Source organism: Prionailurus viverrinus, unplaced genomic scaffold (genome assembly GCF_022837055.1).
Source record: "Prionailurus viverrinus isolate Anna unplaced genomic scaffold, UM_Priviv_1.0 scaffold_38, whole genome shotgun sequence".
NCBI lineage: Eukaryota > Metazoa > Chordata > Mammalia > Carnivora > Felidae > Prionailurus > Prionailurus viverrinus.
Window position 1 is genome coordinate 1,728,065 of NW_025927606.1, and position 26,458 is coordinate 1,754,522.

General features: G+C 55.0%; 1 protein-coding gene across 1 annotated transcript; it reads left to right on the top strand.

Moving 5' to 3' along the window:
• Positions 1 to 1,332: 1,332 nt before the first annotated feature.
• On the top strand, positions 1,333 to 4,592 carry FOXL1 (forkhead box L1). Its single transcript, XM_047846331.1, has one exon. It carries the CDS (start codon positions 1,587 to 1,589, stop codon positions 2,682 to 2,684), a length of 1,098 nt encoding a protein of 365 aa, XP_047702287.1. The 5' UTR covers positions 1,333 to 1,586; the 3' UTR covers positions 2,685 to 4,592.
• Positions 4,593 to 26,458: the final 21,866 nt, after the last annotated feature.

A 26,458-nucleotide genomic window follows, 5' to 3' on the forward strand; every position in this document is an offset into this window, starting at 1 on the left:
CGTCTACCCTGAACCGCCGAATGTCAGAGTTATTTTATGAATTCCTCATTTTGGAGTGGGGCTCTTTCCCTTGTTCCGGGGGTGACCTGGCCGTTCCTGACCAGGTGTCGCCTCTCTGTGACAGCAGGAGCAGCAGACATCCCCGCCCCTAAGGACTGTGGTGCCTCTGGCCCCCTTCCCAGAAGAGGGGACATTCCTACGCCCACCTGCGCCCTCACCCCCCTCTCTTTTCTTTCCCCACGCGTTTTACTCAATGAGACGCTAATTCAATGATCCCCAGTGGGTTTTTTTTTTCTCTTAAAAAATTTTCAGCAGAGATCATAAACAGGAGCGAGTCACAGTAATGTCCCCACCCCTGCCGAGGCTCACCGGGGAGCAGAAGACACGGCTCCTTCTGAATCGACATCATTCAGGGTTTTTTATTCAAACCCATGACGTGGCTGGATGAAAAATGAGACGGGTGGGGGTGCTTACACCCCAGGGTGAGTGGGGGGGGGGGTGGAGAGCAAGCAGGCTTCCCAAATGCTTAATGTAATCACGGGCCAGCTGCGTGCACTTGTAAAGTTGTTATAACCCCCCTCCTTGTTATAAACAGGAAAGCGCAGAATAGAAAGCAAGAGACCCGCATTCACAAATACCAGCTCTCCCGCGCCAGCTGCCAAACTCCCCTTTCATGGTGTCCCCGGGCCTGCAACCTCAGCCCCATCAGAAAGACCCGAGTTTCTCCCCTCTGCACTCTCCAAGCCGGGTTGTTCTGAAACCACCCTCAAGCAAGCCGTGTGGACCAGGTGCCCGTGCCCTCTCTGGCAGCCCCGTTGCCCTGTGCCTTGGCTTCCGGAGAAGCTGGAGGTAGAGGCTTCCGGCCTCGGGATGCCAGGTTCATCCGAAGCCTGGGAGAAGAAAAGACCTTTTGTGGGAGGCTCCGGATTACTGGGCTCCCCCCCACCCCCCCACCCCCCCACCAGCCAGCGGTAAAACTCACCCCTGCGCCGCCCCCCCCCCCCCCCCCCCATCTCCGCGTTGCCTTCCTGGCCCGGCAGACCCTGCCACCGAGGTCCACATCCTGCCTCACTGACTGTGTGTGCTTCCAGCGTCAAGGGGTGGACGTGATATTTCAAACATCAGATCAGTGCGTTTATATATTGGGTGCCCGGAAATTTTTCCAAATAAACACAGCTTGATTCAACTTGGGTGGGCGGACTTATCAACAGACTAATTCTATAAACAAATGAAGGAATAGCCCGGACACCGATTGGCTGGTATCGGAAAGACACGTGGAGGGGAAAGCTTGGAGTTTTTCGGCAATGAAATTTTAATTACTGTGGGTGGGCTGAGCGCACAAGGACTGTTTATCATAGACAATTTATTTTCCAGCGCTAAGTCAACATATAATAGCAAACTTACAACAATTATTTAACATTTGTAAAGCCATGAAGGGACAGAGCACGGAGCCGCCGGGGAGAGCGGCGGAGCGGGAGTCAGACGCACCGCGGGCTCCCCGGGAGGGCCCTCGCGGCGCGGGGCGCAGTCCCTGAGCCCCCGGGTCGCCCGCGTCGCGGGGAGCGCGGCGCCGGCTCCCGCTCGCCATGAGCCGCCTCTTCGGTCCCCGGCTGCCCGCTCTGGCCGCCTCGCCCATGCTCTATCTCTACGGCCCCGAGAGACCCGGGCTGCCTCTGGCCTTCGCCCCCGCGGCCGCTCTGGCCGCCTCGGGCCGCGCGGAGCCCCCCCAGAAGCCGCCCTACAGCTACATCGCGCTCATCGCCATGGCCATCCAGGACGCGCCGGAGCAGAGGGTCACGCTGAGCGGCATCTACCAGTTCATCATGGACCGCTTCCCGTTTTACCACGACAACCGGCAGGGCTGGCAGAACAGCATCCGCCACAACCTGTCGCTCAACGAGTGCTTCGTCAAGGTGCCCCGCGAGAAAGGGCGGCCGGGCAAGGGCAGCTACTGGACGCTGGACCCGCGCTGCCTCGACATGTTCGAGGATGGCAACTACCGGCGCCGGAAGAGGAAGCCCAAGCCAGGCCCAGGGGCCCCCGAGGCCAAGCGGGCCCGCGCGGAGACCCACGAGCGCGGCGGCGCAGAGGCGCAGCCCGGGGCGGGCAGCGGGGCAGGGCGCCGGGGCCCCGCCACCCCCCGCCGCGAGGGCGCGCCCGCGCGCCCCTCGCCCCTCGGGGGCGGCTCCTCTCCGCCCGCGCCCCTCCGCTGGCCCGGGCCCGTGTCCCCGGCGGAGGACGTGGGCGACGCTGTCCAGGGCGCGGCGGCGGCGGCGGCGGCCTTGGCCACGGGCCAGCCAGCGCGCTCGGTGGATGGTCCGGGGTCCCCTCCGCGCCCTGCCTCCCACAGCTCTCCCAAGAGCTCCGACAAGTCCAAGAGCTTCAGCATAGACAGCATCCTGGCGGGACGGCAGGGCCAGGAGCCCGCCGGAGGGGCCGAGCTCCCGGGGGGCGCCAAGCCTGCGCCCCGCAGCTGTCTGGGTGCCTCGCTTCTGGCCACCTCTGCGAGCCTCCCTCCGCCTTTCAACGCTTCCCTGATGCTCGACCCGCACGTCCAGGGCGGCTTTTACCAGCTCGGGATCCCTTTCCTCTCGTATTTCCCTCTGCAGCTTCCAGACACGGTGCTTCACTTCAGTAAAGCAAACGGTGGCGGTTCCTTCCCCTACCCTGGTCTGAGCTTGTGAGCGGCCGGGTCCCATCGGGTCCCATCACCGGCGGGAAGGAGTCACGGTTTTTAAAAAACGAGCATTTCTTCTGCAACGTGTGGATCCCGGGAAGTGTTACCAACTTTTGCGCGCAGGTGGGCAGGGTCTCCTGCCTCCTCCAAGGTGAGGTGGACTTTCCCAGAACCCGGAGCACCTTCGGAGATTTAAAAGACCCCGTCCCACTAGGACTTGGGCATCTCAGACCTCCTGCGGAGACAGCAGGAGACTTCCTTGACCTCAGGGCAGTCTAAGGGCATGATCTCCCACTCCCCACCTCGGGTCCTGCGTGTCCAGAGCAGCAAGGGCCCAGACTACCCGACAGCAGGACCCACAGATGCGGTGAGGGTGGTTTCAAACAGAACCACCATCTATCTGACGGGGGGCCAGCTCCCTTGTTTGTCCCTGTGGCCCAGGTCTTGGCTTTGAATCTGTGGGGTGATGGGTGTCCACAGCTGGGTTTGTCCCTGAAGTTCCGGTGTGGGGGCACCAGGAGCGACCTCTGTTTTTCAGGTTCTTCACGAGATCTAGGGCCTGGTGAGGATTTAAGACCAATGTCCAGGTGGACGGCTAAGAAATCACATTTCTATTTTAAATAGAGAATTTCTCTCTTTTTTTTCTCTCTAGACATTTTTACTGGGGATATGCTATATTCTTTGGCTAGATGCTTGACTTTTTCCTACAACGATGGCCCTGTGAAAATTCTATGTTAACAACCCCTATTAAGAAAGTGCACTCTATACGATAGCGTTTTGTTGTGTTACGATAGCTTGCCAGTCAATTCTCATGATCTCCAAGACATGTTACCAACATTCGCAGGCATCCCGTCTTGTTGCTTCTGTTTTTAAGGGATCAAAAGATAGCAGGGGACACCGGAAGTGTGTGACGAGGAGGGAAGGTGTCGTAGACAAGACAAGACTTTCCATGTGCATGTTTTTTTTCAAGCTCTGGGTTTGCGTTTTGCTACGTTTTCCAGAATTGCATAGTAAAGGACCACTTTTCCTTAAGAAAGTTGGATGGAAACAAACACACAAGCAGATACTGGGAGAGATGGGTCATGCTGGGCAGAGAAAAGGAATCTTCTGATGATATCTGCTGGAGGGTGCCTCTCTGGACCCCAAAGAACAGGAGGCTCAGGGGGAGGGTTCTATCAGACATCCTCTCTCTAAGCCTCTACCCTTGGGCCTAGAGCCGGCAGCTAAATAAACACCTTATGGAGGTGACTGGAAATCTCGGGGGGGGGGGGGGGGGGGGGAGCAGGAAGGCGGGGGCGGGGGGAGGGAAGTGCTCTGCAACAAAGATCTGCTTAAGAAAATGGAGATTTTTACAGCCCAGTTCAGCTTGAAACTTTTGGGAAGCGCATCTAACCTCTTACAGTATCTCTCTTTGGGTTGCGTTGGGTGGGAAACTGGGTTTTCTGAGCCTCCAGGTTACTTTATTTATCTGATGTGGGAAAAGGCACAATAAGTCATGAGTCCTGGAGGTAAACTGAGATAGATCTCCCAAATAACTTTTAAAATGATTTCCAGGACTTACAGAAAAATGAACACAAGCTTTACAACAGGAGAGCCTAGTGGCTAATATATTCGGAAGGACATTTCAGATGAGCATAATCATTTAATTATTAGTAAGCACAGAGTTGGCTTCCCGAGAATTTATCCCTAAAGCCATGTGCTACCGATGCATAAATTTCCTCGAGCACGTTCTACCCAGGTTGGTGGGAACATTTTGGTGAGCTGGAGAGTATCCTTGATTTTAAGAACTTTGACAAGATCCCACTGTTGACATCCAGGCTCACTGCGATTAACACACGGGGCAGTGGCAGGCCTGTCTCGATATGTTGTTATCCCAGAGTCTCAGCCCCTGTGAATAAAGTTGTCTTTTCATTAACCTCTCAGTGACTGGTTCAGTGGATTGCTGGGGGGAATAAGCAAACAGTGTAACAGGAGAGAGGAGTCAGGGACTACGTTTCGGAGCCCTGTCAGCATCTCCGGGGCTCTGGCTTCTGAGTGTTGGGTGCCCTCACCACACCACAGGAGCAGAGCAGCCCGGGGCTAGTGCTTCCTGCCCGAACACGGATGGCAACTCCACTGTATACGCTATGTTTTTTGTTTTTGTTTTAAATTTCTCCTCTTTGGGTTTGATTTGCTCTCTCATGTGTTCTCTTAATTTATGGTGGCTGTTTTCTGGAGAAGCCAATAATCGACTACGGCCATTTTTAAAGGATGGTATGTTAGAGTTACAATTCCAATAAGTATAAGGTAAACATTATTTTTATGGCTCAGGAAAAAAAAAAAGGTAGGAGTATGTATCTGCTTTGTAAGAGAGTTTATAGTTATGTAAAGAGAGCTTCGGTTACCTAATCCCCTCACTCATCTGGTTTGGGAAGGCTGACAGAACGGACAGTAGGGTGATGGAATCTGCAGAATCGGTACAGTCCCGTGAACGTTCCTTCCACTGAAGAAAGAGAGGACCCGTGGGTGGGTCTTAGGAACCCAAACAGCTGCTCCAGTTGCGATCGTGGTTATAATCGCGGCCTCCAAATTACGGATCAGTAAGAAAAAAAGTTTCTACTCTTAGTTAAAGCGAACTCACCTTTGTATTTAAAACCTTTTTTTTTTTTTTTTAAATGTGTCTTTAGTTTTGAGAAAGAGAGAGAGAGGGCGAGCAGGGGAGGGGCAGACAGAGAAAGAGACACAGAACCAGAAGCAGGCTCCAGGCTCTGAGCCGTCAGCACAGAGCCCGCCGTGGGGCTCGAACTCACAAACCGTGAGATCGTGACCTGAGCTGAAGTCGGAGGCTCAACCGACGGAGCCACCCAAGCACCCCTCCCGTCTGTATTCAGTGTAGACCAGAAGCAACCTTACCAGTCTACTCTTAGGCAACCTGGAGATGCACTTCTGTGCTCCCATCTAAACAAAGCGAACAGATTCTGGCTTCTGAAAAAGGTCTTCGGGTCAAGTTCAGTGTGCACACGCCCACACAGACACACACCGATCGCGTTACGCACACTGATGTGTGCACTGATCATGAAACGGGGATATGGCAGGTGTGCAATGTACAAAGATACATACGTAAGTGTGTAATAATACATACGCATGGGTGTATATATGGATACGTGTATTTGTATATGTGCGTGTGTATGTGGGCATGTGTGTACAGAATGTTCAGAAATTCCTCTTTTTCTGCATAAAAGTGGGACAGATGATCTCAGATCAAGTGCTGAATCCTTTCAAGCGAACACAACTATAGATTTTTTCAGAAAGATTTTCTTTTTCGGTACAGTTCAAGCCGGGGAAAATTGGGGTTTTGCACCATCATAATGAAAATAACAAAGACTTCATTAAAAAATCTTGGCGGGCACACCAACATCGAGACCTTTACTTGTACGACTTTTACAAGGATACGAGGACTTTGCAAAGGCTTTTTGCTTTGGTTTTAGATGTCCGTTGGCTCTCGTGGTAGCTCACGGCCCTCCTGGGTCCCAAATGCCCCCTAAAGTGTTCCGGAACCCAAACAGGATGTGATTTGCCATTTTCGGATCTGATGGCATCTCTCTGAGCAGGACTCCACGTGTGGTCTCTCCCATTTCACGAAGCGTGGTCAGCGTGTATCCATGTGTGGGTTAAAGAATTAGCCACGTGTGCTGTTATTGTTACGGCTGAAAGCCAGAGCCCGTCTGCTCAGACACTGGTAGACTAATGTTAACATCATAAACGTGGCTGACGCTTCCAGTGGCTGGCCGTTCTCAAGCGAGAGCCACGACTTTGTATACTCTTCCCGTCTTCATGGTGGCTGGAAACATCTTGCCTCCACGAAGTAGGGGTTGTTCCACAGGGTAACAAATGCACGTGAGGATAAGCAAGGTTTATTCTTTAGAAAGAAAGAGCGTGTGTTTGCTGGAAAAGCAAAGTAAAATTCTTTGGATGCACATTCCTAGCGGTTTTGAAAAATGGGTCTGCATAGCGAAGCGGCAAGTTCTCTGCTACACTTGTCCTTATCCAGAGGTTCCTTACTGAGGAACCCTAGACTTGGGGTTCTTCGGGGTCAGGCAGAAACCAGATATGTGCACAGCAACGTGGTGTGGGCCAATGGGGAGTGGGAGGCCCGGGCAGAACTGAGGGGTTTGCCTCTTCCAACGGCGTCCGTGTGCCAACTGCACTGGGCAGACCACGTGAAGGGCACAGAGGCCCGATGAGTATTCGAGCCCAGGCTCTACATCACGGCGGGCACAGGAGAGTGACTACAAAATTCAGCTGTGCCCGGAAGGTGGCATAAGGGAGGCAGTAACCAGAGCCCGTGTCCTAGGTCCCGGGGGTGCACACGGCCAACTCAGTCGTCTTTGCTCACCCTGGCAGCGAAGAGGGAGGCTGAGGGGAGATGGTGATGCCAAGGTTTGGTGTTAACACTTTCCCACCGGGCACGAGAACCGGTGCTCCAGCAGGAAGCAAACCCACTCAGATGGGCCAAAGGAAAAGACTAGGGTGGAGGGACTCTTTATGGGGGAGGGGGCCAGGAGAAGCGCACCCCCATGGTGAGCAAGGGGTTGTAGCCACAGTGTTGGTGCAGGTGGGAGCTGAGGAGAAATTCCCCAACCCCTCTCCTCTCCCGCCTTCCAGCCCTGTGTTGATACATCTGACTGCCCGCCCCCCACCCAGAGGTCCAGCCGACATGGGCGCCCAGGCAGTGCGGTACATAGGGGTGAACTTGCCAGGACAGGACGGGGGAGGATGCGCTGTGGTGGGGGCAGGGCACACAGCGAGGGCCCAGCACAGTCCAGGGGTCCTTCCTTCAGGGCCGTCGGTGGTGGCTGCCCCGACCCCACTGTTGGTCCGGGAGCTAAGGCTAGGACGACACGGAAAGCTGCAGCTGGCCGTCCAGGAGACCGGATTCTCCCATCTGCCAAACTTCCTACAGAGGTGACGCGAGTCCCCCATCTGAGACCCTCTGAAGTAGGCAGGGCCTGGGTCTGGACTTAGCTCCCTAGGGCCCTGTTCCTGGCCATGCAGTCTCTGCCTTCACAGCTTCGAGCCTGAGTCGCTGGGGGCTGTGAATGACTGTACGCGGATATCTGTCAGTTCACCGAGAATCTAAAACAAAGTCCACTTTTACTAACAGTGTCCTGCACGTGGCCGGTACATTCTCCTCCTGTGGGATGCGTGGTCCCCACGCTGGTGAGGGCACCCCCCGGCCCAAGTCCAGAGCAAGAGGGGGCACAGATGAAGCGTCTGGGCCCCAGGACAGCATCCAGGTCAAGCCTTCTTGGAAGGGTGCAGGGCCACTCTGGTGTCCACAGGACCGCGTCACCTTGGACAACACCAAGTTTTAAGCATGACTCGGGTCCTCATGACGTGCAATGTAAAATATTAGAAATGTCGTGCCTCTCCAGCATGCTGCCGTCACACATCTTTCCCCGGTAACTGGTCCCCAGGTACCGCGTTGCATTTTTCCAGGTCTCTCTAGACACACCCAGGAGCTGGGAAGGATCCCTCTCATTACTGCCTTGTTGACTTAGTATCATTCAGTAGGTTGAGTTTGGGTGGGGGTGGGGAGGGAGGGGTCTGTTACCCTGGTTAAGAGCGTGTCCTCGGGGTCCACCAGGCAGAAACCATCAGCCCTGCCCTGCCCTTTCGTGCTGTGTGACATCGGCCAAGTGACCTACCTCTTCTGTGCCTCAACTTTCCCACCTGTACCAATGGGGATGGTGTCAGTAGCTGCTTCACAGAGCTGTCCCGAGGGGGAAAGTGGGTGACGGGTACAAGTTCATAGAGCCGTGCCCGCCCCAGTCCCCGTCTCAAACCGGCAGTCATCAAATTGCCCCCTGCACAGGGCTGTTGTCAGAATTAAGTTAGCTAATATATGAAAAGATATCAGGAAATGGGAGGTCTGCATACAGATGTAGCCTCTAATCTAAACACTTCTGTTTTATGAGCCCGTTTGTGCCTTAGCTCCGCTCACGTTACGTAATTGGGGAGGTATCAGTAGACTCCTGGGGGCTGCTGACTTCTCCGGGTAGCCTGGGATCTATTTTCATCTCTTCGTGGCCATGCCACATCTCCTGAGATGATCCAGCCGTCTGAACATGAAACCAAAAGCAAAGGAAAGCAGCTGTGCGTGGCGGGGGACCCTAGGATAACCACAGGAGGCCCAATTTTGCAGGCCACGGACAGCGAGGTCCCTTTGGCGTCTCCTTGCTTTGCACAGTTTAGGGGGGCTTCCCAGGGCGGGCTGTCTGGCCATTGTGAACCCCAGGGGCCCTGGGAATGAATGCGAGTCTTTATTTCTGCCCTCTGCACAGGGCACTCCTGCTGGCCAAGGGGAGGCCCCACCCCTCTCCTGGGGAGAAAGGGACCCACCCAGGGAGCAGAGCTCACGACACTCCTGGATTTCATAGCCCGCCTTATAGCCTTATAAAGCGGAAGGGACATTTCTTTAAATGCTGCGGCTAAATATAGCAGGGGCTTGGTCAGCTAGAACATTTTTAGAAAGCACATTACAAATCAGGAATGTTTTGGAGAAATAAATAAACTTTCCCACATTTTTGGACTTTGAGTCTGCACTGTGGGTTCCATCTCCGGAGCCTGATGGTGGGGGGGGGGGTGGGTGATGAATAATTCATGTTCGGGCTCCCGCTGGTGCCCAGGACCCTGGGGGTGACTTCTCCTCCTTCCCTTCACTGGGCGTGTGGGTTATTGCGCAGGTGTGGGGGTGGGGGTGGTGGGAGACACTGTCAGGTTAAAGACACCCCAGTGTCTGAGGAGGGGCCGCTGGGGGACATCAGGAAGGGAGGAGTGAAGAGAAATAAATCTATGTCTAGTATGTTTCACTGCTCCTCTCATCCCGTTCTGGGTGTTTGCTGCATTTCCACACGCGGCGTGGATAATCCCAGGAGGCGGTGGTGTCCGTGCACCCTGCTGTTGGATGACTGGAGGCTGGGGTCCCTGCCGGCACCCGGGACCTGTCCCCACCACTCCCATCAGGCTGGCCCCTGGTAGGACCGGACGGGGTGTTTCCAAAGGCCGCTCAGGTGGGTCTGCTCCTCAGCCAGAAGTGACAGCCATCAGGCGAGGGGCCCACGCCGCCGGGCGCATCGGTGGGGGCCGAAGGACCCCCCCCCATTCTGTTTTCTCATGTGCCCGCATTTGTGAGCAGGTTTTCATTTGGTCGGAACAGATTCATGGTTTCCTTCCACGACCTCAACTGTCCTTCTGAACTTTGGGTGGAGATGTCCCGCACTGAAGCTGCCTTTGTAGAAGTTTACGTGTTCGTGAAAGAAACGTGGACTGTTTCGAAAAGTATTACGAAGAGAATAAACCCGGGGTACCCGGGTGGCTCGGTCGGTTGAGCGTCCGACTCTTGGCTTCAGCTCAGGTCATGATCTCACGGCTCATGAGATCGAGCCCCGTGTTGGGCTCTGTGCTGTCAGCACGGAGCCTGCTGGGGATTCTCCTTCTCGGCCCTTCCCCGGCTCGCACGCGCTCTCTCTGTCTCAAAGTAAATACACTTTTTTTTTTTTTAAAGAGAATAAACCTGCAATCCCGTAATCACCTGTAACAATCCAACCTCCAGCAGATGATGGATGGTATTTCGAGGATATTCTGGTAGTTCCCCCGAGATAGACAGGCAGAGAGAGGTACACGCATACGTGTGTATACACACGCACACATACATGCCTGTGTATAAATCGGGTTTTACTCCCTCACTGCCATCACCCCCACCAGCATCATCATCACACTGTCACCGAGGAGCTGTTTAACATTCTCTGTGCAGGGCCATGTGCAGTGCTGGGGACAGAGACCTCTGTAAGGCACAGCCCGTTAATTGCTGACAGCCCAGCAACGGGGGAAGGTGATCAGAAAATAGATTTGCTTATTTACTTATTAAAACTTTTCATCGGGAAGCAACTATACATTCACAGGAAGGTACCAAGAGCTGTCCAGGGAGGTGAGAGAGGCTTAATTTGTACAAGAATGCTTACTTCACCTTGTAATTTAATTTTAATTTCTGGCACCAGGGATTGGGGACAGGGACCCCCACCAAGTGACCTCTGGTTGACACATCTGCTCGGTGACCTTGCCGTCCCCTCCCTCACGTGTCCCAGGCACACCGGACCCCAAGTTCTGCTTTCATGTTGGTTTCCATTTTTCCCCGCACTTATGGAGACAGCTTCGGGCGGGCAGGGGGACTTCTGTGATCCGCCGAGGCTGGCGGGCGTCCACCTGGCCCGAGCCCCGGGATCGCCGGGGGGCGGGAGGCTTTACAAAATGCTGGCGGCAGGGTCACAACCCCAGATGGTTCTCTTGCCCAGCTGAGTGCGGGGGCCAGTGGTTTCCATATCTGTAAGGGAAGGTTTGAGGTCAAGTGCCCGGATTATTCAGGAAAACCACTTGGAACGACGAAACAAGAAAGTAGGCTGGGGACCGAGGGAAGCAGACCGGCTGCCGACGTCCTCAAGGCTCCGCTCCTCATGGCTCCTTGCACGCCCTCTTGGGAGAAGGTACAGACACACACGTCGTCAGCCCTGTGAGGCTGGCTAGAGTCTTTCCACCCGATGGGTGAGTGACATCAAGGTGGCAGAAGGGGAGCTGAGCCGTCGCACGTCGTCAGGGACAACCCGCGTCCGAGACGGAGGCCGGCCGTTCCCGAAGCCCCCGCCGTCCTTCGCGCCCTCCTCGGGCCGCCGCACGCGGTGGCGTTTCCCAGAGGTGCCAGCCCGCGTCGGCTCCGGGTGTGGGAAGGCTTCACATTTCCCACGATCAGGAATGTCGCCGGTGTCGCACAGCCTCTGTGACACGATCGCTACTCATTCTTCAGCTAACAGAGCGAGTGGTGCCCCCGGGGGCCTGGGGGGCTCGGCCGGTTGAGCGACCGACCGGCTCAGGTCACGATCACACTGTTCACGAGTTCGAGCCCCGCGTCGGGCTCGGTGCCGACAGCTCGGAGCCTGGAGCTGCTTCGGATTCTGCGTCTCCCTCTCTCTCTGCCCCTCCCCTACTGATGCTCTGTTTCTCTCAGAAAAAAACAAAAAATAATTAAAAAAAAAAAAAAAACCAGTGAGCGCCCATTAGCGGCCAGGCCCCCGCCGCTCCTTAGGAGATTGTAAATGAGCCGGACCCGGGTCTCCTCCTCGAGGGCTTTATGTGCAGCTGGGATGCACACACAACAGCCCCGCGATGCGGCTACCTGACTCAAATGCCGACGGCACCGGGCCCGACGGACCCTGTGGGGCCCGTCTTTGTGAGATCCCGACAGCCGGCCACCGAGACGGTGGCACAAACCACGTGTCCCTCAGCTTTGCATCCCTCTTGGATTTTTAAGCTAAAGGGCCTCCTGATCTCCTCGACCCGCGAGCCAATAAAAGACTCATTTCATGATGCTTAGTCGCCACATTAAAAAAGAAAAAGCTGAAAAGGAAGCAGGTGAGGTTAGTTTCAGCCGCGTATTTTATTTAACCCCACACACCCAAAATATCGTCACTCCAGCGAGTCACTGAATATCAGAAAACACCGCGGTACTTTCTTTATGGGGTACTACGTCTTTAAAACCCAGCGAGCGTTCTGCGCTCACGGCACGCCTGGATTTATTATTTGTTCATTTTTTAACGACGTTTTTCAGTGTTACTGGGGGGAAGCCGTGCAGCAGGTGCAGTCCAGTCTCTCTGGCTGCCCTTGTGCACGCTCCTCTGGAAAGGTACGGCCCCGCACGGCGCTCATCCCTGCCGCGGTCAGCCGCGGAGCGCCGCCCAAGTGTCTCCCCAGCCTGAGTCAGCTCTAAGAGGGCACAGGTCGTATCAGTTCTGTCGTGCTCCTTTTTGCTGTCACGGCTAGGCCGGTGCCTGCCACACAGAAAATGTCACAGGGTTGCGTTTTCCCTGGTGCCTGACTCTCCTCTGCTTGAGTCCCCCAGCTTGTCGTGAGCAATTTCTTGGTGCATAAAGGGCAGTCAGTACTTGTCAGGCGGATACACAGTCTTCCGGAGGCTCCTGCCCCCACTCCTGTTGTCTCTTTCCACCTGGGGTCGCCCGGATCACTTTTCGCACTCAGCCCGGGAGCCAGCGGTAGGGCTCACCCGACAGGTGCACGTGGATAGAATGAACTGGGCCCTGGGAGCCCAGCCTGGCTTTTTCCCCTGGGAGTGAGCGACCCTCAGGAGACGCACATTCCGTTTACCCTCAAGGGTCCGGGGCTGAGGGGGCATGGGTGATGCACGGCTTCTGCGGGCTGGTGGGAGGTCTGTTGCTCACCACGGATATTAGCCACATTCTGCAACGGAGCTTTTAACATAGATGTTTTTACTTCTTTCAACCCAATTCCATCATTTCCCAGATGGTTCAGAATTCAGGCGAACCCCCAGTTTTACTGGCGAGAACCCCACCAAGGGGCAGGCAGGGGGTGTGAGCTCTCCGGGGCACCACATTATACGGTGGAGGGCCCCAGGGGGCTCCCAGGTCCCCGTGTGCGGCGTGGGGGTCATGCTCTGGCGCATGAGAAAATGCTAGCCGGGGTAGCATTTCTCACTCTGGACGCACCCCTGCAGGCGAGGACCTCCCTGAAGAATCAAAGGGAGTGAGGTCTTTAGAGCACCATGGAAGAGACCCGGGGCTCCGTGTTTAATCTCTGAAGCTTCCAGGGAGGCAGGGAGACCGCTCACACTGCAGACCTGACCTCTGGATTGATAGGTTTTCGAGTGAGTTCTGTCCTGGCCCCTCTGGTGAGAAGGATGCTCCCGGGAAGCTGGGTTTGTGGGGACGGGGGCGGAATAGGAACAAGAGGGCGGGGTGGCAGCTGGGGACTGTGAGAAACAGGAAAAGTCCTTGGAGCTCCATTAAGGGCAGGCGGTTGTCTTTCCCAGCATCAGAATAGTCTCCATGGGCCCCATAATTCATGCTGCAGAGCCGAGCTGGAAATCGGCTCAGAGAAGCCGCTCTCGGGATGACCACCGGCTACGACACACGCGTGTGCACGTGTATGTATGTGCGGGCATGTGGGTGTGAGTGTGTGTGCCTGTGGGGGCGTGTGCATGTGCGTGTGAGTGCAAGCGTGTGCCTGTGTGTGTGTGCGCACATGTGCATGCACACATATGCACATAGGTGCCTGTGTGTGCCCGTGCCCGTGTGTGCACGCGTGCGTGTGCGTGCACGTGCGTGGGTGCGGAAGAAAAAGGCTTCGGGGGGACAAGACCGGGCACCAGCGAGCCTCCCTCCGCCCCCGGACCGGGGGAGACCCTGCCGGTGCCCCAGCACCTCCTCCCCTCTGAATCCCACAGTCTTTGTTTTCATTAGCAAAGCAATATGTAATAATAGTTGTTAAAATAATTGTATTTCTGTTTTTACATCTGTAAAGATTAAGTTAAACAGTATGAAGCCCATTAAACTATTTCATGACACGCTGCCGTAAATTGCCCTCCGTTCCCACTGCTACTATTATTCCAGAGTAAACTTCAGAGATGGGGCGGCTGCCGCGGAGGGTTATTTATAGCGGCTCATTCATCAATAAAAAACTTCAAAAGGAATCTGTTACTCTTCTATTGGGAAGCCAAAGAAAACGCACATAAAGACAGCCCTGTTAAGAAACAAAGCGGAGGTGACCGCAGGACATTTAGTTAAGTAAAATCCCGATTTCTAACAAATACCATGTCGCAAAAAAAGAGATTGCTGGCAACGTGAGTCCATTTAAGCAACCCGGTTCCCATTGGATAGTTAAAATAAGCTGTTAAACAGTTGTATTTACGTTGGCTTCAAAGGGCCTGGGCCTCCTTTGGGGTTTTAAAAGCGTAATAGGTTTGTGATCCTGACGCGGCGAAGCAGATCTTTTCATCTTAAGCAAGCTCAGGGGACGGACTCATCCCCTTGCCTCTTGCTTATGCTTTGAATCTACCGTTTTCTTGGCTTTTAATACGACACCAAGTTGGGGGCCGGAGTCGAGTCTCCGATGGCGGGCACACCGTTCGTTGAGCACTCACTACGTTCTCGGTGCCATCCTTCAGAAGCGGGTACTCTTGGCTCCATTTCGCAGGCGAACAAAACTGGACTCGAGGAGAGCTCGGTCCGTCACATGGGCCCCTGAACATCACCCCTCTGCGACCCCGTCTTTGGCCACATCTTAGAATTGTGGCGATTTGCCCGGTGTTGGGCCCTGAGGCACGACCCGATGCAGCCCTTGGCACGTTCACGGACAACACAAGTGCCAAACACCTGGCACCTGGCTCCCCCACGAAGGCAAACCCCCAAATATCAAACGATGGGAGCCCTGGTATTTCTTGGCGTTTCTGTGCCTCGATCCTGCGCGGGACCCTGGTGGGCACGAGGCTGAGGACCCAGGAGATGAGCTGTGGGGAGGAAACCAGGTCTACCGGCTCCGAGTTGCGGAGACGTTTCGCACTTCTGGAGGCAGACGCCGGGATGCTGGCGGTGACGACGCAGGCCCGAGCATTCACGACTGCGGCGCAACTAGCCGGTGCTGGGAGCACCGCCAGGCAAGAGCATCGCGGGTTCTCTGTCGCCTATTCTTCCCAGGCCTGTGATGTGAGTGGTCGCGTCGGGCCCATTTCCCAGGTGAGCGGACTGAGGCTCAGAGGGACTGACTTGCACGAGGCTGCTCAGCTGGGACTGGAGAGAGGGCTCAGCCTCGGGGGAGCAGTGGGCGGCTCCCGTCTTTCTCTCTCTGCCTGTGCTCAGGAATGGAGGGCTCTGGATTCGGACAGGACGGGGTCGTGCCGTTTGCCGTGCAGCCTGTTTACGACGCGGAACTGGCCAGGCGGCTGAGTCGAGGGGGGAGATCGGCACGCCCTCCGCTCGCCAAGCGGCGCACCCCGGGGACGGCGGCCCGGGAGCTGGCCCTATCTGCCATGGGAATCTGTCTCTGCCGCTTGTTAGCGAGTTCCACAGCCTCGTGGGGACTCAGATCTCTCACCCCTCAAATGGGGCAATAACATCAAGGCGGTGGCGAGGACCGCGCGGGATGAGGTCATTTATCTGACTGGCGCAGCATAATCATCGCCGCGGCCAGCATCGCCTGGGCGCCTGCTCTGGGCCAAACCAGGAGCCTTACCTGTGGACTCATGTATCCCCTCCGGCAGCGCTGAGGTGGGGGGGGGGGGGGGGAGGCGGGGCGGGGCTCTTGCTATCCTCACTCCGCAGACAGGGTGGGTAGCTTTCCCAGCAGCACCCGCTCCGAGTGGGAGGGCAGGGAGGCCAGCCCAGGCAGCCCGGCTCTGGAGCCTGTTCTCATCCTCCGCTTTGGCAGGTCCTCAGTGAGGAAGGACGGACTGGGTGCCTCGATTTACGGCACCCCGACGGGGCAAACACGAGAGAGGGTGCTTATTCTGGATGCGTGCGGGCCGCTAGGCATTCTACGTACCACTCCCGGGACACCGTCCCCAGAATGCTCTGAGTCACGTTCTAGGATGCGGTCCTCCCGTTTGCAACACCTGATCTGGGCAGGCAGCCTGTGTGTGCTCGGGAATGGGGGCTGGGAGCCCATCACTGGTGTCACTGCCGTGGATCTCGGCAGATGAACCCCAGCAGAGCTGGGAGGGGCCCCCGTCACACATGCCTGACCACAGACCCTCCTTCTAGGGTCCGGACTCTGAATCTCAAAGGACACGCACTTTGTTTTTCTTCAGAGCCTGAGGCAGGTGCCCCATGTCAGGCACATAGAGCAGGGACCCAGTTACTTCCTTCTGTGGGAACCGTATTCGTTTCTCATCGGTGGCTGCGAGGGGGGATTCGGAGGGCACCTCTGATTAGGGCTGGAGACCACAACAAAATGGAAATGCTGCCCGCTGCAATTTCCTTTAATTTCCTCGAATGCAGTTACCAAGGAGAACGGGTAACTGCAAAGCCCAGAACCACTGTCGGGCCCCCTCGGAGGAAGCTTCCAGCACACAGCCCTCGGATAGTCTGGCCCGTGGATGCGGGATGAGGAGGGGGGAAGCTGGCGCCCACCCCCGCCTGGCGCTCCCACCAGCGCCTTCAGGAGGTCCCCTCCTTGGACCCGCCCTGAGGACCGAATGGATGCGGCCGCCTTTTGGATTTGCTGCCCACCTCACCCGGTTTTTAAAAACGCACGGGGTTCCGTAAAACCGAAAAGACATTTGCCACGCCCCTTTCCCCTCCATTTAAAAACCCGTGTGGATTTGAAGGGGAATTTAATGCATGTGTTTCTGATCTGTTTGCTCTTAACTCATCAAAACCTTGTTTCGAAAAAGCCATTTGATGTCCAAGGAGACGTTGGAGGGGCTTTAAATCTTTTCAAAGTCTTCCCTTCCCGGCTTTGAAATGAGATGTTGCCTTCTGCCAAGCGTAAATGAGCTCACCAGCCGAAAAAAGGCTCGTGTTGGGTTCACAGTTGGAGACTCTGAGTTCTCAGCGGGCTGTGAGGCGGGCGAAGTCCCCCTCCTCTGAGGTCCCCTCTCCTCCAGGCAGGACCCGTGTCCTGCGGCCTTGGCGTCGGGAGCCTGCTCACGGGCCGGGGGAGTGGCAGGGATCACAGAGCCCTCCTGGCCTGGCACCTTGACTCTTCCCCGGGGACAGAGGAATGCCCGGCACACATTTTTGAGTTCCCACATTTAGAGGAATGTCACTTAGGAGTGACTGCTGATCTGTTTATGAAGTCTGAATTACTATTATTATTATTAATTTATTTATTTTTAATGTTTATTTATTTTTGAGACAGACAGAGTGTGAGTAGAGCAGAGAGAGGCACGGAGAGAGGAATCCGAAGCAGAGTCCGAAGAATCCGAAGCAGGCTCCAGGCTCCGAGCTGTCAGCACAGAGCCCGACGCGGGGCTCGAACCCACGGACCGCGAGATCATGACCCGAGCCCAAGTCGGACGCGTAACGGACTGAGCCCCCCAGGCGCCCCTGAATTATTATTTTTTTTAATTGGAGTAGAGCTGATGGAGTCTGAATTATTTTAAACCTTTTATGAAGGAAAGGTTGAGACATGTAGGAGAGTAGAGAATGCCTCCCCACCCCAGGCTTCAGCAATGACTCTCTCCCTCTCGGTGCCAATCTTGATTCTGAAATGAACCTTGGACTTCATGCCATTTCATTCTTAAATATTTTGGCAAACATCTCCAAAACATAAGGAAGAGTTCCTAAAAAATCCACACCACCCTGATCACGAATTGGCAGCAAAAATTTCTAAATTTCATACCGTATCATGTCAGTGACTAATTTCCTCCCCTCTTCCCCCCTGCCCCCCACCCCCTTCTCATAAGGTGTAATTTGCAGATTCCGGACGGGCCTCACTGCTTTGCGATGGCCCACCTTACGGCAGGATCTGCATGAGCCCTGCCCGCGTCCAGCCTCCGGCGGTGCACTGTGCCCACAACCCCCCCGCGTTTTGATAACCCTGCTAAAAGTGTTTTCATATTTATCATTTCTTTCTCAGAGCATCCCTTTGGTGTGGCCCGAGAAGGACTGAATAGTTAATTTGACCAAGCACTGTTTGCTGAGTACTTGCCTCGAGGGGGGGTGGGGGGGGTGGGGCCTCTTGGTCTGCTGTGTATCACTTAGCCGTGCCAGCGTGGGTGGGTCCCTTTGTGTCTCCAGACCGCCAGACCAAGGACTCCACAGAGGACCCAGACTTGTCGCCAGCGGCCCAGGCCAGGCAAGCGTGGGCTGTTTTCTCTGGTTCAGCAAGATTTCCAAGCACGCTGTGTGTCAGACACCTTATTGTCGGTGGCAATTCTCACAGCCCAGTGTCTTATCGCCTTATGCCGGACCACTCTTACAATACCTTCCGGACCCCCGGGGACGGTGGGATCTGCCACCCCGGGTCACAGAGTGGCCTCTCAGAGACTCTCCAGCCTTGACATTTCTGCGATTATGTCTTCGTCTTCACAACATACATGCAGGTGGTGCACGCACAAACTCTCACACAGGCGCACGCTCCATCGCCCCCCGGAGAATTCTACGCGCCGTCTCCGCCACCCGAGAGGTTCCCTCGAGCCCTTCCCCAGTCAACACGCCCGCCCCAGAGGTAACCGCTGTTTGCGCGAAAACGTTGTTCACTCGTGCCCGTCATTCCCTTGCTCGGGGGTCGCACAGTGTGCGTCCTGCTTCTCTTTGTCGGTGTTACGCAACGACGCATCCACGTAGGTGTGTGCACCAGGGGTTCCTTGCTCACTGCAGCGTGCTGTTCCCATGTGCGGACGCTTCCCCCGCACGAATATACCACCATCTATTTATCTGTGCTTTCCTAACCCATGCTTGGGCTGTGCGCAGTCCCATCACGAGTACTGTGGCTAAGACTGCTGTCGCACACGTCTTTTTGCGGGACGGAGGCCCTCACGTCTGTCGGGTATGTGCTCAGGAAGGGACCACGGGGCGGTCATGGGGGCCCCGTGTGGCCTTGCTGGGCCTGCCGGGCAGCGACCTGTGAGGCAGGGCCCCTGCCTCCGCTTCTCACTCTCCCCAAAGGCTCCCTGCTCTTCCCTCACCGCACAGGAAGCACCTGGCACGCAGCGGGTGTCGGGCGAATGCAGCCGGCGTTTGTGGAGGAGGGAACGCTGCCTGCCCGACCCCCCTCCGGGCACACCGTCGCCACGGCCGCTGCCAACATCCGCACCACCCTCACGGATGACACCCGCGCACCGCTCCCTCTGTCCTGGAACCCTTCCAGGCCTCCCAAAGCCCCGTGCCCACCTGGCAGAGGGCAAAGCTGAGGGTCAGTAGAGCAAATCGCTGGGTGCCCGTGCACCCCTCGAAGGGGGGTGTTCCTGAGACCCGTGCGCTCGGCCCTTGGTGCCTCCAGCAAGGCCACAGCCAGACGGCCGTCCCAGCCTTTCTGTTCCCGGGGATGGTTTTCAGCGACAAGCTCATTTCTAGACGTCCCCTGGGATGCCTCCAGGGGCTACGGTCTGTTTATAAATGGCCCCTGGGCCTTTGCCTTTACTGGCCTCTATTGACAAATAAATGGCTGACTCACAGGAGTAAAAATACACTTCTGGTTTAGAGTTGTGTAGAGTTATTACAAGTTTGTTGTGTCTACTCAGATGGTACAGCCGTGCCCCAGGACGAGGCAGCTGACCGACGGCGGGGCGGACGTAAGCTGACTCAGTTCCTGCCATGCGTCGTGGGCCCCGGTGGCGGGGCTCGCGAGGTCGCAGGGGTCGATTTCGCTGTGTGTTCTGGCCGGGCAGGGAGCGCGGATTTGGGGCCAGGAGCCCCCGGCGGGGGCCTCAGCAGCTGTGCGGCTTCTCAGCCGTGTGACCCTGGGCCAGTCTTGAACCTTGCCCCCAGGGCTGTCAGGAGGAGTGCTCAAACACGGCCCCAAACCAGCTGCCAGAGTGAACGCTCTGAGGCAGGGAGAGGTGGCCTGACGTGGGCTTGGAGAGGGAGGCTGGGCCAGATCACGAGAGCCTGCCGAGGATTTGGGGCACACGTTCCGCCACCCCCCCCCCCCCCCCCGCTTCCTGTGCCCTGGGCAGACATTGCTAATCGATCGCAGTGCCTTCCCTGTGGGGCTGGAGACGCACTCTCGCAGGGCATGCCCCGTGGGATCCTCAGGGCGCGGCCAGGCACGGAAGCTAAAACCCGCGTGCCCTTGCGGAGGGTATGAGTGTCTTCCAAGCTGTGAGCCTCGTTCCATGGGGACTCCTGAAGGTGGCCTTGGTGGACACGAGGCCTCACGCGAGGTGCGCGTGTGTGGGCAACGCAGGAGTCACTTCCTGTCCCCTCTCGCTGCCAGCCTGACCGTGGGAGAGGACGCCTGTCGAGCGGCCCCGCTCTGTCTTTACCCCTCTCTCAACACTCCCGACCCCCGATGTGACGAAGACAGACCAGCCTCGGCTCACAGCCTTTGCTGGGCGTCCGGTTAGGGCCGGGACGCACTGTTTGGTCTTTGTGGGTTTTATTCCCACAGTTATTCTTCTCTTGCTGGCTCTACGCTGGGCTTTCCATTGGTAGGGGGGGACATGAAGTTGCTCGTAAAGGGGGTCTTGTCCAGCGAAGGTGAGTCAGTTTACAGGAGGGTCCGGTGAGCGAGGGTGCAGAGGGGGGGTGTGAGTGTGTCTGCGCCTGTGAAGACAGCCTGTGGGTCACGCGGGAATCTCCGAGATGCGGGGGCCTTGGCCTTGAGCTCCGGGGACGTGTGGGAAAGTGTGGGCGGGCCCAGCACACCCTACGGCAGCGGTGGTCTCCCGAGGGGCCCAGAGCGCATAGGACGTAGGTGAGCGGGGGACCGGTGGGGCTTTGTGATGGGAGAGGAGGTCGAGGGAGCCCCAGAGGTCACCCAGGGCCTGTGCCGTGGTGACCAGTTGCCGGGATGTGCCCCTTGCCACCACATTCCTGGTGCGGAAGGGATGCCTTGGCTGTGGTCTGTCTATTTCCAGACCTCAGTCTTAGTTTCTTAGGCTTTTAGTATTTTTATTATTTTATTTTATTTTTTTACAGTTCATTTATTTTTGAGAGAGAGAGAGAGAGAGAGAGAGAGAGAGAGAACGAACATGAGCAGGGAGGGGCAGAGAGAGGCAGAGAGAGAATGCCAAACACTGTCAGTGTGGAGCCAGATGCGGGGCTCGAACTCCTGAACCGTGAGACCATGACCTGAGCTCAAATCAAAAGTCAGATGCTTAACTCACCGAGCCACCCAGGCGCCTCAGTTTCTTAGACTTGTATACATTTTGGTAAAATACGTACGACATAAAATTTACCTTCTTCACCATTTTTAAATGTGCGGTTCAGCGGTGCTAATACCTTCACACTACCGTGCGACCATCCATCTCCGGAACTTTCCCGTCATCCCAAACAGAAACTCTGTCCCCATTAAGCACTAACCCCCCATTCTCCCCACCCCAGCCCCTGGCACCCACCACCTTCCCTCTGTCTGTAGGGATTTCGTATTAGTGGAACCAGGTGTGATTCTTGTCCTCTTTGTGACTGGCTTCTTTCACTGAGCATGATGTCCTTAAGGTCCACCCAGCTTGTAGCAGGTGACAGAATGCCCTTCCTCTTTAAGGCTAAATGATATTCCATTGCATGGGAAGGCCACATTTTGCTTATCCACTCATCTGTCAATGGATGCTGGTTTCTTCTACCTTCTGGCTATTGCGAATAACGCTGCTACGAACATGGGCGGTGCGAATATCTCTTTGAGACCCTGCTTGCATTTCTTTTGGGTGTACCCAGAAGGGGGATTGCCGGAGCAAATGACCAGACCCCAACCTTGAAATCCCACAGGCAAGAATCTCTAGTGACGTAATTCAGTAGTAAGAGATAGGCCTATGACAGCAGATATTGTAGGGAAGACAGAACTGTCCCAACATCCCTTCAATCATAAGATATGTGTCTGAACTTGGGTTCCCCAGAAGCAGAGCCTGAGGCAAGGATTGGGCGTGGCCCCAGGAAGCACTGGTAGGGGAGTGGGGAAGTGAGGCAAGGAAGGGACAGGGGCAACAGATGTGCATTCACGAGGGGGTGACTTCTGAGGGCACTGGATTCAGCAACACCGGGGGCCTTCAGAGAGTCTAGAACATGCCTTGGAGTCACCCCACCCACTGGACGAGGAGGTATTTAGCCCCTGATTCTAGTTCACAGTTGCCTGCGGGCTGCTCTGGGGTGGGAGGGGGTTGCTCTTCCTGGACAGGATGTGGGCTCTTGGGCAGCCCCTGCCTCAGTACAGGTGGCCTTCAAGGCCCCCCAGAAAGCCCCCCCAACTCCAGCGGCTGGAGGAAGGGTATGCTTAGCTCCAAACTCCCCCCAGATCAGTGCCCTCCGCTTGGGCTTCTGCTCCCTCTCGCCGGGCAGGCACGTGGGCCTTCCTATGACTGCGAGAGACGGGCAGGGTTTGCTGTGCGAGTCAGAGAGCAAATCCTAAAACACTGGACCAGACTGCAGGTACTGTCGATACCAGGCCGGCAAACGGGGGCCCAGGGGCACCTCTGCACTCGACGCTCCCACCGGACACAACGTCCCCCGCACCTCGGAGCCTGTCCGGGCGAAGCCGGCGTGTGTGAGCAGGTCCTGCTGTGCCCCAGCACCCCTCCACCACCTTGCTTCCCACTCGGGGAGTCTGGGGCCAGAGTCGGTGGGTCTCTGGGAGCAAAGCCTTCTCGGGGAGGCCACGGGCAGCGGCACGGCCTTGGGGGGCACCTACCTGATGGCGGTTTTCGTCTCTCCGTCTCCCGCGTCCAGAGACCAAAGGGCTAAGAGCTTCCCCGCCGGGCTGCACTTGAGGGATGGACTGTTGCAACTGTGGGGAGACGGGATTTAACGTTTCAGAGACAGAAATGGCCATCCGAGAAAGCTAAAATGATGTGTTTTGGCCCTGTCTCTAACCTCTGGAACAGTGCCCAGCTTCCGACAGTCTGATGCCGTTCTGGGGGAGGAAACCTTGTGTTGAGGAAAAGCACATTTGCTTCTGTTCAGTGTTCTCTCTCGTTTTGCAACTTTCATTTCAGAGACCACAGACACGGCGTCTCTGAACAATTCTTCAGCCTCCCCCCCGGACTCCCAGGTGGTCAGAGCCGGCGCGTTCTTTCCAGGAAGACACAAGGAGGAAACGTTTCCTGAGAAACAACTAGTCTGGCCTCTACAATCCTCGTGGCTCTTTGCAAGAAAACACGTTCCCACAGTGATTGGAAAAAATTCTCCCAGTTAAGTCCTCTTTATCAGAAAGGGATATTATCCCCCAAGTGACCAACTTGCAGAAAACAGACGTGTCTTGCGATTCACAGAATGAACGTTGGCTGTGATTCCCCGGCTCTTTGAGAACAAGTCAACACAGGTCACTTTTAACGTTCCATTTAGAATCTTGGGATCTGAATCCAGCGCAAAATGTGGTCTAATGTGGGAAATAAAAAAAAAAAAAAAAAACAAAACAAAAAACTAGCACCATATTCTATGAAAAGCAGCTGGTTGAGTCCATTGCAAAGTCAATGCTGATGGGTTATTTGTAAGAATATCTGCCTGCTTTTTCCCCCTCTTACCACTGTTTTTAAGATTAGTGTTGTATTGACATGAATGTACACAGTAAACATTCTTTTGAGAAAGAAAGAGACAGAGAGTGTGTGTGGGAGGGGCAGAGAGAGAGAGGGAGACAGAATCCCAAGCAGAATCCCAAGCAGGCTCCAGGCTCTGAGCAACCTTGAGCCACTCTTTGAATCTGGCCTCTGTTTCTTCACTTGTCATACAAATGGTCTCAACTAAGCTGTCTTTCTCATGCGACTGCTTATGAAGAAGAAAATTAACGTCGTTAGGGGCAGAGATTTATGCGACGAGTGCCTAGAGCAGCACTGTCCAGAACCTTCCGTGATAATGGAAATGTTCTCTGTACCCCACGTGAGTGCTCTCCGCTTGGGCAGCTGCGGGCCACATTGGGGAGAGCAACGGAGGGACCGAGTTTTAAAACCCATACGATTTAACTCACTGAAAGGTCAGTGGCCACATGTGGCTGGTGACGTGATACTTAGAAAGCCCGCAAGCTGGCACACAGAGCAGGCCTCGGTTTTCTCAACAGAAAAAGAGAACTTTGGATAGATTAGGGCTTCTCAAAATCTTCCACCAAAGTGCAACGTTACAGTCGGAATCTGGTTAGGAAAACAAGCCACTCCACGTATTTCAAAGACAGGGACTCGGTGTAGGGAACTGGGTGTTTTCAAAGCCTCCGGAAACCCCGGGGAGGGGGGTGTGTGGAATCGGGAGAGGCTGGACCCAGCCTTCGGGTTTGTTACCCTAAGTGCGATTCAAAGACTCAACAGGTTGGTGCTGCTGCCCAGAATGGCAAGGGAACACAGGGACCGTCACAGAAACTCCCATGTGCCAAAGCCCGCGAATCCTCTGAGGCTGCCAGCAAAGCGGGAGTGGCTTCTGCCTTCCGAAGGTCACAGGAGAGTTTCCCATGGGCGGCACGCGTGCAGCAGACAGACCTCTGCAGCCGGGAGTCGGGAGAATCCTGGATCTGTTGTCTAGCCCCCAGGCGACATCCGGCAAACGCTTCTAACACCACCGGAGGGTGAACGTGTGCCCCACGGACAGGACTGACATCTGTGCCTTTGCCTGCTCGGGGTCTGTACTCCATCTCCTGGCGACAGCACTGTGATCTTCCACGGGCGCCATCCCTCCCCTACACTCAGTCCATTCCCTTTGGGTCGGCTGCTTTATGTTTGTGTCCAGAAGTGGCCTGGGGATTCAGGCTGGGCAACGAGACGATTAGCTCATATGCCTCCTGCCAGAGGGCTGGGGTCAGGGATGGATATGAACCCATTTAAATCAAAGAGACTCAGTGGTCATGGACCACTGGGTAAGGAATTTCTCTGTTTGCCTGGGGGAGCTTAAGGAGATAGGATGCAAGGCAGGAGCTTAGGCAGCCATCCTGCCTCCATGAGGGCAGTTTCTGACTGTCAGTAGAGCCAACAGACGGGAAAGCGGAGGTAACAGATGGGGTTATGGTGTGAACGCTGTATCCTCCCAGATTCCCATACTGAAATCCCGAGTCTCAAAGGGGTGGTGTAAGGGCTTGGGGCCTTTGAGAGATGATTAGGCGGTGGGGATGGGGCCATCACAAATGGGATGACTGCTCTAGTGACAGGGACCGCACAGGGCTCCCAGCCCCTTTCACCCTGCGAGGACACGGTGAGAAGGTGTCCCACTGCAGCCCAGGAGAGGCTCCTACCAGAGCTGCTTAATCACTTTTCACAAAAAAGAATTAAAAAGCAACGTAGCACATAGGTTATTGACTCTGGTAAACTTGGTACACTTCTTTACTTAAACTGGATTCAAAGCACTTAGAGACGGTGTCTGGGGTATCCTTCCTGCTCTCTGCAAAGTGAAGAGAATGCAAATATTTGCTATGTCTTATTGTTAGCAGAGAGGAAACCTGCATCCAGGAGAATAATAGTAAAATAAACTCTTAATAATAATAAAATAAACTCTCCAAACTTCTACACAGAACTAGCAGCTGAGTTTCAAAAAAAACGCTTTGGTAGTTTACTTTATTTAAAATACTTCCCTCCACCCCAACAGCAAAATTAATTATTTTAATTAATTTAAAAAAATTAATGAATGAAAATTAATATGTATTTGCAAAAAGTTCAAGCATTACAGATGTATAGCAGATTTTACTTCTTAAATTGTTCATTCAAGTCACTTTCCGGGATTTTAAACTGTAATTTTATGCTAATTATTTTTTATCCACTTATATTTTATTTAAACATGTTCTTAAATAAACGAGCAACATAGTTTTTAAAGTTTTAGGGGCGCCTGGGTGGCGCAGTCGGTTAAGCGTCTGACTTCAGCTCAGGTCACGATCTCGCGGTCCGTGAGTTCGAGCCCCGCGTCGGGCTCTGGGCTGATGGCTCGGAGCCTGGAGCCTGCTTCCGATTCTGTGTCTCCCTCTCTCTCTGCCCCTCCCCCGTTCATGCTCTGTCTCTCTCTGTCCCAAAAAATAAATAAACGTTGAAAAAAAAATTTAAAGTTTTAAAAATAATATTACATTTATAACGTAGGGAGGGTTGGTTCCCGCTTTCAGGGTCACCACGTGAAGAGATTTTGGAGGCTATTTACGTGAATGCCCGGCTTTATGTTATTTTTCTTTCTTTTTAATTAAAAATGAGGATGGACCTTACTGTTTTATTCCTTCTTTTTCACTTAATGATAGACTTTGGGCATTCTCCATGCTTATACACGGGTCTTTCACTCTTTAATGGCTGTAGGGTTTTCCTTTGGGTTGTAGTTTATGTAACCAAGCCCCTGTTGGCGAACATTCGGCTTGTTTCCAGTGGTTTGCTGTCACGGATGCAGCCACGGTGAA